Source organism: Phascolarctos cinereus, unplaced genomic scaffold, assembly GCF_003287225.1.
Source record: "Phascolarctos cinereus isolate Bilbo 61053 unplaced genomic scaffold, phaCin_HiC Scaffold_4;HRSCAF=312, whole genome shotgun sequence".
Classification (NCBI taxonomy): domain Eukaryota; kingdom Metazoa; phylum Chordata; class Mammalia; order Diprotodontia; family Phascolarctidae; genus Phascolarctos; species Phascolarctos cinereus.
In genome coordinates, this window is record NW_027555847.1 from 51,701,262 (window position 1) to 51,713,759 (window position 12,498).

Below are 12,498 nucleotides of genomic sequence, written 5' to 3' on the forward strand. Positions count from 1 at the left end.
GGCGTGGGTTCGTATCTGGACCTGACCTTAGAGATCACTCAGTCATACCTTCCCATTTCACAGAGGAGGAAAGCAAGGCCCTACCTGCCCAAGTCACCTAGTACGACAAATGCAAGAGAATAGGGAATAACAGATTTCTATTCCTACAACTCAAGCAGAGAGTGGCTAAACTCCTATCAGGACCTAAGCCATTTATTTCTCTCTCTGTCCATTATTCTACCTCTGAATACTGGTGTTTTCCTTTCTCTTTTTCCCTTCCTCCTTCTTCTCTCTCTCTCTCTTCTCCCTCTCCCTGTTTCTGTCTCTTCTTCCTTCCCTCTCCCTCTCTTTCCCCCCACCCCCTCTTTTTTCCCTACCTCCTTTCCTCTCTCTCTTCCCCCTCCTCTTCTCTCTCTCTCTCTGCAAATTAAAATCTTTTTTTTAAAGGTGGGTGTGGCTCTAGATTGTTTTCTTTGCCTCTTGAATCAGTGGTCCTCATCATAAAAAGGCTTTTTACCCTCACCCTAAGACCATCTTTCTCAATACTCCCTAAGTGCACGCACGTGCAATGCCTAACAGATCTCAATATTTCAGTTGACCTACTTCCTAGTAGCAGTGTGACAAGAATGAGAATAAGTGCTTTAGAAATAGATGGGAAGTTGTTAGAGGAAAAGCATGATATAAAACCAGGGCGTTGTCATTGCAGCAAGCTCCCTGCTAGGCAGCATGGCTGGGGACTTCTGGTTGATCAAATATTCTGGATGATAAAAAATAACCCCCGCAAACATTTTGGAGAACAATAAGGCAGTATTTGATAGTACAGTGATGAATATCCTTGCCTGTCACCTGGGAGACTGGGGTTTGATTCCCAGATTTCTTGGGCAGTTAAATGGTGCAATGAATAGAGTGCTGGGCTTGGAATCAGGAAGACTCATCTTCCTGAGTTCAAATCTGACCTCAGACACTTATTAGCTGTGTGACCTTGGACAAGTCACAAGTTTGCCTCAGTTTCCTCATCTGTAAAATAAGATATAGAAGGAAATGGCAACCACTCGAGGATCTTTGCCAAGAAAACCCCAAATGGGCTCATGAAGAATTGGACACAACTGGATAACAACAATGGCAAAATTCAATAAGTCACAAAACTGATCATACCTTTCAACTAAATGATTCTACTGCTAGGGCTCTATGCTAAAAACATTAGTAAGGTGGGGGAGGCAGGGAATGTGATTACCTCTAATTTATCCTGTTTTAATTTCCAATATGGTAAATATTAATAGATATAACCCACATAAATAAAATGATGAAGAAACTGGGGATCAGAAAACTAAATGACTTGTCCAACTCATTTACTCACACAAGTAATACAGTCAGAGGAGGATCTGAACCCAGGGCCACACTCTAACGCAGGTCTTAACCTTTCTGTGTATTTTGAACACTTTTATCAGTCTGATAAAGCCTATGGACCCCTTTTCAGAATAATGCTTCTAAATGTGTAAAATAAAATACATGGGATTACAAAAGAAACCAATTACATTGAAGTATAGGTATCTGTCTTATCTATCCATCTATCTATCTATCTTAAGTTCATAGACCTTGGGTTAAGATCCCCTATGTAGAGGAATGAGTGCTGGATTTGCAGTTAGAGAGACTGAATTCAAATCCAAGCTCTTGTTGAATCACTAAACTCTGCTCCTCAGTTTCATAATCTATTTGAGTAATTGCTAAGGTTTCTTATAGCATTTCTAAACTGACGATCCTATAATCTCAACTCTGACATTCCATGATTCAAACAATAATGCATATTTTATAGTACTCCATGATTTACCAAGCGCATTTCTCGCAATAAATTTATGAGGTTATTGTACAAATATTTTTTTTTGTATGCTGTGATTTCATTGGTGCAGAGACATCCTCAAGAGCAGACTCTTTGTACCAATGCACATGGCATGTGTCTGGGCAACATCTGGTCCTAGAGAATAGCCTGAGGCACCAAGGGGTTAAGGGATTAGCTCAGGATCACACAGCCAGTATAAATCAGAGGTTGGAATTCATTAACTCATGCTGTCCTTTCTCCAAGGTGAGCCACCTAGCCACTGTTAGGCTCTCTACCCCATTTTACAAATGAGGAAACAGAGAATCTACCACTTCATTATTTGATCATAATGGGGAAAACCAACCTCAAAAGAACAGATTAAACCAAAGAAGTAGCAATGGACTCTCTGTGTTAATTGTGTACAACCTGCCATTACAGGCACTCATATGCAAATGAAGTATGCATATTAATTAGCAAAATGTCAGCCTTTCAGGAAAGGGACAGGCAATCTACAGGACTCTGTTTCTAAATAGAGCTCGGCAGGAAGCACCACAGTGGAAATCAGCTTGATATTCAAGAGAGAACTCTACAAATTCCCAAAGTCCCCATAGGAATAAGGAACATATCAGCAACCATTTCCATTTTTCCAGCTTGAGGTTCCATGCTTTTACTCTTTGTTTTCATAGATTTTCATCCAGTCAGTTAATATCTTCTCATTATCATTGTCTTGAGAAGCTCCCCCCTGTCTACAGGATACCATTTGAACTCCTTAGCTTGGTATTCAAAGCCTACCCATTTTGTCACTTAACCTCCCTGGGCACCAGTTTCCTCATCTGTAAAATGAGGAGATTGGACTAAATGACCTTTATGGTCCATTCCAACTCTAGATCTACAGTTTTAAATTCTCAGCCTTATCTCCCACAACGCTCCACATAGACTCTTTGCTTGAATTATTATGATATCTCACAATCCCCTCAACATTCCTTGAGCATTTCCATGTTTGTTTAAGGTGTTCCCCAGCCTAGAAGGCCCTTTCCTCTGCTTTCCACTTGTCCAAACACTGCTTGTCCTTTAGGGATCTGTTCAGGGCCTATCACTTCCCTAAAGTCGAGTGATCAAGGAGTATCTATACCAGGGGCTCTTAACCCTGTTTGTATGCTAAACGTCCTAGGCAGAAGTCTAGGGAAGGCAATGGACCCCTCAGAATAATTTTTGAAAGCATAAAATAAAATACCTGGGATTACAAAGGAAATCAATTATATTGAAATACATTTATCAAAATATATTCTTAAAAAATCCTAATTCATAGAATCCACGTTAAGTACCCACGCTCTCAAGCAGAGGTATCCAACTTTCAGCCCCCTCAGCCACAACACTCCTCAGTTCCCAGGAACCAGGTTAAAATGTAATTGGAGAATATTTGAAAAGAGAAATAAAAATGCAATAAAAACAGAACATTTCATTTTTAAACTAAGTCAAAATGCAGCCTGTATGGATCATTGTGTATGGTTTAGTGGCCCTTATTTTTATTTGATACCACTGCTCTAGAGTATTTTTGCAAGTCATGTGGTGCTAACCATACACTACAACATACATATATATATATATATATATATATATACATATATATATACACACACACACACACACACACACACACACACACACACACACACATATATATGTATATATATATATATATATGGAGGGAGGGAGGGAGAGAAGAGGAGAGGAGAGGAGAGGAGAGGAGAGGAGAGGAGAGGAGAGGAGAGGAGAGGAGAGGAGAGGAGAGGAGAGGAGAGGAGAGGAGAGGAGAGGAGAGGAGAGGAGAGAGACAGAGGAGGAGAGGAGAGGAGAGGAGAGAGACAGAGGAGGAGAGAAAGAAAGAGAGGAGGGGAAAGAGAGAGAGAGGAGGAGAGAAAGAAAGAGAGACAGAGACAGAGGAGAAGAGAGGCAGCAGGAAGAGGAGAGAGAAAGAGAGTGAGAGGGAGAAGGAAAAGGAGAGGGAGAGGGAGAGAGAGACAGAGCCTCCTCCTAGACTAGAAGTTCCTTGAGGACAGGAACTAGAAGTTAGGTTCTTCCCAGATTCTTCTAAGACTTCATCCTCACTTTTCCCCTCCCCATCCTTCATCATTACTTTTCCCAACTCCATTAGCAATTCTCAATTTGGTGTTGCTCTTGATGAAATAGAAGGAAAATCCACCTATTATCATCTCCAATCTCTGAGCCTTTGCAGAGGCTGTCTCCCGTACCTGAAATCCATTCCCTCTTCAGCTCTACCTCTAGAATCCTGAGCTTCTATAAAAGATTCGATCAAGGCTACCTCCTATATGAGACCTTTCCTAATCCCTGAAGGCATAACTATTTCTCTCCTCACCCCCCAACATACAATTACCTTGTATTTATCTTGTATGTATTTTGAATTTACTTACATGTCTATATGCTTCCTCCCTACTAAGCTCTTTGAGGGAAGGCATGGTTTCCCTTTTGGTCTATGTATTCCAGTGCCTAACACAGTGCCTGGAATACTGTAGGTGCTTAATATATGCTTGATAAAATTATTACTTAATTAAATGTAAATATTAAGCAAATTAAGTAAATGTAAAATTAGCTTAATATTAAAATATTAAATAAACCAAATGTAAATATTAAGTACATTTAAATATTAATTAAATGCTTGATTGATTTTTTTATTATTTGTCCCTCTCCCCATCCTACTCAGCTTCTTCCATTAAGTCACTCTGTGATCATGGGTAAGTCCCCTCTCCTCCCTTGTCCCTTCTGTAAAACCAGGAGGAAGGATGATGATTTTCAAAGTCCCTGCTAACTTTCACATTTCATGAATCCTACTCTCCAAAAGAGGAACGTTTGACCTGTCTTCAGCAAGGATACTGTGATAGCAGCTGGGTCTGACATTCTCTCGGTGAGATTGTCTTTAATGGAGAGTAGTGATGAAACAGTTAAGCAGGCTTTGCCTGGCTGCATCTCTGAGAGATGTTTTTCTATCATCTTCTGAAACTGGTGAAGCAAAAAATAAAATAAAATAATGGAATGACAGCACAGCTAACTGGGCCAAATTAACCGAGATCTTTCAATAACCATTACATTTCCGTTAAAATACAGAGTTGACTTTCATTCCATCTGCTGTCGCCTTGAATTTGATTCTCAGCAGCCTGCTAGAATGAGACTGTGACCTACCTTTCTGCCTAGCAACAGAGCCAGAAGAATAAGTGGGTCTGCAAACCACAGCAAGGAACCCTGGCTGTCACATCTCCAGGCCTCTGGGAGAATGTTTTATCTCTAAGGGTTTTCTTGGAACCAGGCGATCTGTGTTGGTAAATCTCTCTATACCTGGAGGTATGCAGGGACAAGGGGGACCGAGGCAGCCCCTCGGGGCTTTAGCCTGTTCTTATCTACCTTGGCAATCCCTGAATCTTGGATACCAGGCTGGATGCAGGGTGGGGTCTGGGAATACATGAAGGGAGGAAAGAGCTGGAATGCAGGGATGAACCTTGAGATGAGAGAGCCCAAATGCCCATGCATGTGTAAATAGGATGGAATGATTATAGCAGACATTTCTACCATACTTTAAGGTGGTCAAAATGCTTTGCACAGATTATCTGACTTCATGAAACCCTGGGATGTAGGTGTGTTGTTTTTAACACTCGTGCTCCATTTTATGGTTGAAGAAACTGAGGCAAAGAGCAGTTAAGTGACGTGCCCCAAGTCACAGCTAGTGAGTGTCTGAGGCAGGACTCACATACTAGTCTTCCTGACTCCAAGTCCAACACTATTCACTACATCATATTGCCTGTAAATATGCTAATAATATGGGCAGCTAGGTGGCACAGTAGATAGAATGCTGGGCCTAGAATCAGGAAGACTCATCTCCCTGAGGTCAAATCTGGCCTCAGACACTAGCTGTGTGACCCTGGGCAAGTCACTTAGCTCTGTTTGCCTTAGCTTCCTCATCTGTAAAATGAGCTGGAGAAGGAAATGGCAAACCACTCTAATATCTCTGCCAAGAAAACACCAAATGAGGTCACAAGACATGATTGAAAAACAACTGAACAATAACAAAATGCTAATATATGTTTGGGTATGTGTGCAAACACACACACTAGACAGTAGGGTCCTTGAGGTCAGGGACCATCTCATTCATTCATTCATGTATTCATTTGTTCAATGAATTCTTTCATTCAAGAACATTTGTGAAGTGCTTACTATGTATAAGGGCCCTGAATTAGGCACTGGGAACAGATATATACAAAGATAAATAAGACACAATCCTTGCCTTCAGTGAATTTATAATTGACTAGCACAGATAAGACAGTAAAGTAGAATTACAAATAAGACTGTAAGTTGTCAAGCAGGTGCCAGGCTGCCCTGCCTGCAGCATACTTTTCTCACTGGGAGTTGCCTCTACCAATCACAGTAGATAGAAAGCTCTGGACTTAGAGCCAAGACCCAGGTTTGAGGCCCTCCTCTGACATATACTGACTACATAACCCTGGATAAGGCATTTACCCCCTAGGAAACTCATTAAGGACAAATCATAGACAAGGCGCTGACCTGCAGTAGTAGAGGTTTCCTCACCCGGGCATTCCCTACATCAGATGAAATCTCAAGTCTAGACCCTAGTCTGTCTTTTATCTTTAGTCTCTTTCTATTTTCTTCTCTTTCCCTGCTTCTTCAAACCTGCCCAGGTCTCCTTCCACTCTTAAAAACAACAACAAAACTCACTTCATTCCACCACCTCTCCTAGCTGTCATTCTATTTCTCTCTTCCTCTTTGTGGCTCAATTCCTTGAGAAAGCTGTTCCCACTCACTGCCTCAATTTCTTCTCCTCTGAATCCTCTGTTTTGCTTCTAATCTCATCATGAACTGAAATCACCCCCTCCAAGGTCACCAGTGCTCTGCTCACTGCCAGATTGAATGGCCTTTCCTCAATCCTCCTCATCCTCCTTGATCTGTCTTCAGTCTTTGGCCTTTCTAAGTTTTCATGACATTGCTCTCTCCTATTTATCTGCTCTTATCTGTCTAATGATTCCTTACCCAGAGCTCCCAGGTCTTGGTACAGCTCCTGCTGTATATTTAGTACTTAATGAATGCATGTTGCCTTGGTTAAGGCAAGCAACACACATTCATTAAGCATTTACTAAGTGTCAGGAGCTGTGCTTATGATGGTTTTTCATCTATATCATGCCCACTAAGCACAGGTAAACATTAAGGCCCTGTCTGAGGCCTTTTTCTCCTGTATACTTTCTCATTTGGTGATATCATCTCCCATGCATTCAATTATCCATATGCTATGCACACAATTGCCAGATCTATATATCCAGCCCTAACCTCTCCACTGAGCTACAGACCTATATCACAAACTCTCCTTTGAGTATTTTGAACTGCATGTCCTGTAGCTATCTCAAGTTCAACAGGTCCCAAACAGAACTGATTATCTTTCCCTCCAAGCATTCCTCTCTTCCAAAATTCCCTGTCCTGATAGAGGATGGCACCATCACCTCCCAAGCACCCAGGCCTACAACTTCCATATCATCCTCAACTGCTCATTGTCACTTAACCTACATGGCTGATCTATTACCAAATCTGGTCATTCTTATCTTCACGACATCTATCGTCTATGTTCCCTTCTCTCTACTCACAAAACTGTCCCCCTAGACCAGGCCATTACTGCTTTCTGCCTGGATACTGCAACAGCCTTCTAACTGGTCTCCCCACCTCGAGACTTTCTCCACTCCAATTTCTCCTCCACTTAGCTGCCAAGATGACTTTCCTGACCATGGTCCTGATCATGCTCCTCCTATTCATTGAGTCCCCATGGTTCTTACTGCCTTCAGGATCAAATACAAAATTCTACATTTGCATTTACTTGGCCCTTCCTACCTAAGTCTTTTATACTTTACTCCCCTCTGATCCAGTCACACTGTCCTACTCACAGTGCCTTGAACCCAATACTTAATCACCTATCTCTATGCCTTTGCAATGGCTGTCCCCTCCAGGCAGCTAGATGGCACAGTGGATAGAACCCGGGGCCTGGAGTAAGAAAGACCTGAGTTCAAATCCAGCCTCAAACACTGGCTGTGTGACCTTGGACAATTCATTTAACCTCTGTTTGTCTCAGTTTCCTCAACTGTAATATAAGTATAAAAACAGTACATACCTCACAGGGCTGTTGTGAGGATCAAGTGAGACAATATCTGTAGAGTGCTTAGCACGGTGCCTGGCACGTAGCAGCTATTATTTAAATGCTAGTTATTATTATTATCATTATGGGCCTAGAATGTGCAGTTCAAATCCTGTCTTCTGCAAGAGGCCTTGACAAGCCCTCTCCCCTTCCCAGCTACAGGGGCCTTCCCTTGGAGATTACCTTCCAGCTACTCTCTACATAAACTTGTCATGTGCCTACTTATTTATATATTATCTTGCCCATTAGAATGTAAGCTCCTTGAGGGCAGGAACCATGGTGTTTGGGTTTTGTTTTCATTTTTGCTTTGTTTCCCAGTGGTCAGCATAGTGCCTGGTACACGTTAGTGTTTAGTGAACACTTGCTGGCTGACGATGCTCAAAAGCACAGGGGTGAGAAAGTATGTGAGACCTGACATGGGAATGGAAGTAGTTTGGTCAAGCCTGAAAACTGCCCCGTCTCTAGTCTTTCTTTCACTGATAAGCTTTGAGAAGGAGTAGTCGACCCTTGCTGCCTCCATTTCCATCCAGCGGATCATTCCTCACCTCTCTGCACGCTGGATTCTATGACCTCCACAGTCACCGACATTGCTCTCTCAGGTGTCACTAACAACTGTTTCATTACCAAACCCAATAGTCTCTTTTCGTGGTCCTTGTTCTGCAGCAAGGGACACTGCTGACCTCTGTCTCTCTCTACTCCACTCTGTTCTGCCCTTCTCCATACTCTGTTGGCCTCCATATATTATCCTGGCTCTCCTCCCACCTCTCAGGCTACCTCTTCCTTCTCCTACTCCTAAAAAACATTCTGCTTTTGATCTTCTCTCTCTACAAAGATTCTGCTTTGCTTTTCTCTCTCTAAATTTTCTTTGCTGATAATCTTAGACATTGTTGTGGCTTCAAGTTTTACATCTGAGTGGATGACTCCCAACTTTTTGTCTCCAGCGCAGACGTCTCATCTGAATTCCATCTTGACCTTCATGTCCAAGTGGTTGTTGGACATCTCTTTACTGGTGTGTGAGCTCATAGCATAATCATGCTGTGGTTTTACAGCAGGCAGGTGCCTCAAAGGCCATCTAATCTAGTACCCTCATTTTACAGATGAGGAACTAAGTGACCTGCCCAAGGTCACACAGGGCCTCTACTTGGTGACACCTCTCCTTGGTGAAGGAAAATAAATCAAAGGTGATTCCAAGGTTTCAGGATTGGGTGACTAGGAAATAAGAGGTGCTATTCACTGAAAGAAGGAAGTCAGGAGGACAACTCTATTTTAGAGGGAAGAAGATGCCTTTTGCTGGTGCCTGAAATTGTCAATAATCAGAATTAGATCTCCTTTGTGCCATCTTTCTAAAGACCCAATAATTAGGGCCATTCAGGCAGGAGAAAGATCGCTCTGTTGTGGCTTCAAAGGAAATCAATGAAAACTCTGAGTCATGCAACACCAAGCAGGTGACAGTCTGTCTCTGGGGGAGCAGGGGGGGTAGAATGCTAAACTTCTTTTAGGAGGCTCCACGGAACAAGCCAGAAGCAAAGAAAAGTGACAGTGGGGGAGCACTGGAACTGATTACCAAATGTAGCACCATATCTCCTCCACCATCAATCCAATCTGCTTAACTAAGCCTGGGTCTTTCCCTTCCCTTCTGCTCACCAAGGTCTTCAGCCCCTGGGTCAATAGTAAACATCCACCCCTCAGGCAGTGAGGACACTGGAAAAACCCAGAGGCAAGATATCTGACAGGTGACCTTATTCTAGAGGGAAGCTGGCATAGTCTTTCATGTAAAACACAGACGCCAGATCCAATTTCACACAGATAAGGCCTCTTTTTTAAAAAGTCAAAACAAAAAGAAAAGGAGAGGATGGGGATGGGGGAATTCAAATCATTGGGTGAATGCATGCAATGGGAGACAAGATCCCAACAATGGAAGCTCCCCAGGAAGATATCCAAAACACAAGAAACTCAGATTAAGAGGGATCTAAGGATCTTTCAGGTCACCCATCTACTCATCTATCTGTCCATCCACACATTTTCACGTATGTATATTACATATATATAATACATATATATTTTTCAACACTTATGTAGCCACACAAGTGCCATTGAGAAATTCCCCTTATGTCCAGAATACTCACCTGCTCCCCAGATTATCTTGTGGCTGAAGCAGTGCCCCTTGGAGAAAGAGTCTCACTCTCCCTTTTCATTTTAGGTGGGACAGAGTGAATCTCACAAGATGAGAAGACATATATGGGCTGGGACTGACAAGGCAAGTTCCACGATCTCATCTTTTTTTCCCAACCAATCCCTCTTCCAAACTTCCCTATTTTTATCAAGAGCACCACCAACCATCCTTCCGGTCATTCAAGTTCACAATCTCATCTTCTTCCCCCTCCATGTTAAACAAGTGCCCAAGATGATCATTTCTACCTTCACAGTCCCTCTCATATCCATCCCCTTCTCATCACTTACTCAATCACCACTCTAGCTCAGGCCTTCATCACTCGGGTACCGGTCCAATAGCATAGTGCCTGGTACCCAGTAGGTGCTTAATAAAGGTTTACTAATTCCCAATTGATCTGTTTACTTCAAGTCTCTCCTTACTCTAATCCATTCTCCAACTACCTGCCACAGTGATTTTCTCAAAGTGAAGGTCTAACCACGTCAACCCATACTCAAGTGGTTCTCTACTGAATATAAATTCCCTAAAGCTGTTCACAACCTGGTTTCAATTTATCCTTCCAGTCTTATTCTACATTACTCCTCAACCTGTTCTCCAGGGTGAAGCCAAACCACCCTTTTTGTTTTATACTCATATGAAGAAACAACTAAAATATCCAAAGAGGATTAGGAAATTAAGATACTGTCCCATCTAGTAAGCTGCATCCATAAAACTGAGAAAAACTTCCTGCTAAGGAGAAATCAAAGGCAATCATTTCTGCTTATTGTTATGTTGAATATCTACCTACCGAGAAACAAGACTCCTGCTCAAAAGCTGTTATGTTCACTGACTATCATGACCTATTATTTCATTGTTGTATTACGTCTTTCAATTAAAAAGCATCCTAATAATTAATTACTAACAAACAATTATTATTTACAAATCCTCCCTATTCCCCAGGACATACATAGGGTTTTGTTTTGTAAGCAGAATAAATATTTTGTTGGTTTTATAGGTAGATAAATATTCTTAAAATATTGTCTATTTCATGTTTATCTCATCCTTTAAAATGTCTACACTGTATGTATGTTTTATAATATAGAATATGAGTACAATGATATATGTATCTAATTTATAAATGAATAAATATACATATATTATGGGATTATACTCAAAAAATATTAGAGTGATGGGGAGTACAATCAAAAAAGTTTGGAGACCACTGGACTAGAGAGACTCATAGATTCAGAGCTAGATGTGGTATTTCTGGGTCAATAGCTTAGGCCAAGGGTAGGGAACCTGCAGCCTCAAGGCCACATATGGCCCTTTAGATCCTGAAGTGTGGCCCTTTGACATGTGGCCTTGAGGCTGCAGGTTCCCGATCTCTGGCTTAGGCCATCAGACAGATAAGTGCCTAAAATCAAGCCCAGAATGGTTCTCCCCATTAGGCTCTGGGTACCCTGGTTCCTGCACCCCATCTCAGTGTATCCTCTACTTACCATCATCACTGGTGTGAGGCTCTGTGCCATTGTCATGGTCAACCTCGTCAATCGTCCCTGGTTCACTATGTGGGCTGTCACTGCAATGAAGCAAGAAAAGGAAACTCGTATGGGATGCTCCCTCATCATTGGCAGTCTCGCTGTAGGCCAGTTCTGACTGCCTGCTTCAGAAGTACTTTCTTTTCTCCCATCCTACACACTTAACTTGCCTATTCCCATTGAATCCTAGAGTTGGGAGGGACCTCAAAAACCATCTAATTCAATCTAATGTACTAACTAAACCTTTCTATTGAATCTCCAAAAGGTGATCCAGTTTCTGGTGGAACTCTGTGATGGGGAACTTATTACCATATGAAACAACACATTCCTTCTTAAGGCAACTCCACTATTATGAAATTCTTTACACTAAGCAAAAATCTGCTTCCTTCTAATTTACATCCTCTTCAAGTAGTTCTGCCCTCCGAATTCACAAAGAGTAAGTTTAATTGCTCTTCCACATGAGAAATCTTCAAATAACTGAAGATAAAGACCATGATCCTCTTTTAAGTCTTCTCCAGGTTAGGCAGCCATAGTTATTTCAACCAATGCTCATACGGCATAGTAGGATGTAAGCTCCCTGAGGGCAGGGACATTTTGTTTCTGTCTTGCATGTGGTAGTGATTTAATAAATGCTCACTGGACTGGTTTGGATGGTGGGCCTTTGTCCAAACTAAGAATAGAAGTATAGAATCTTACACCTGGAAGGCAATTTCCATCTTGTATGTACACAGTAGCTCCATGTTGTTTTCCCCCATTAGAATGGAAAATCCTTGAGGACAGAGACTCTTTTTACCTTTCCTTACATTTCCATAGC

The 12,498-nt window shown here is 41.9% G+C and overlaps 1 protein-coding gene across 1 annotated transcript in view; it reads right to left on the bottom strand.

Moving 5' to 3' along the window:
- Positions 1 to 12,498, bottom strand: part of SRGAP3 (SLIT-ROBO Rho GTPase activating protein 3) — a 283,316-nt gene that overhangs the window by 18,528 nt on the left and 252,290 nt on the right. Inside the window, 1 exon segment of the mRNA XM_020973788.2 lies at positions 11,646 to 11,725. Within this exon segment, the coding sequence (XP_020829447.1) occupies positions 11,646 to 11,725 (80 nt within the window).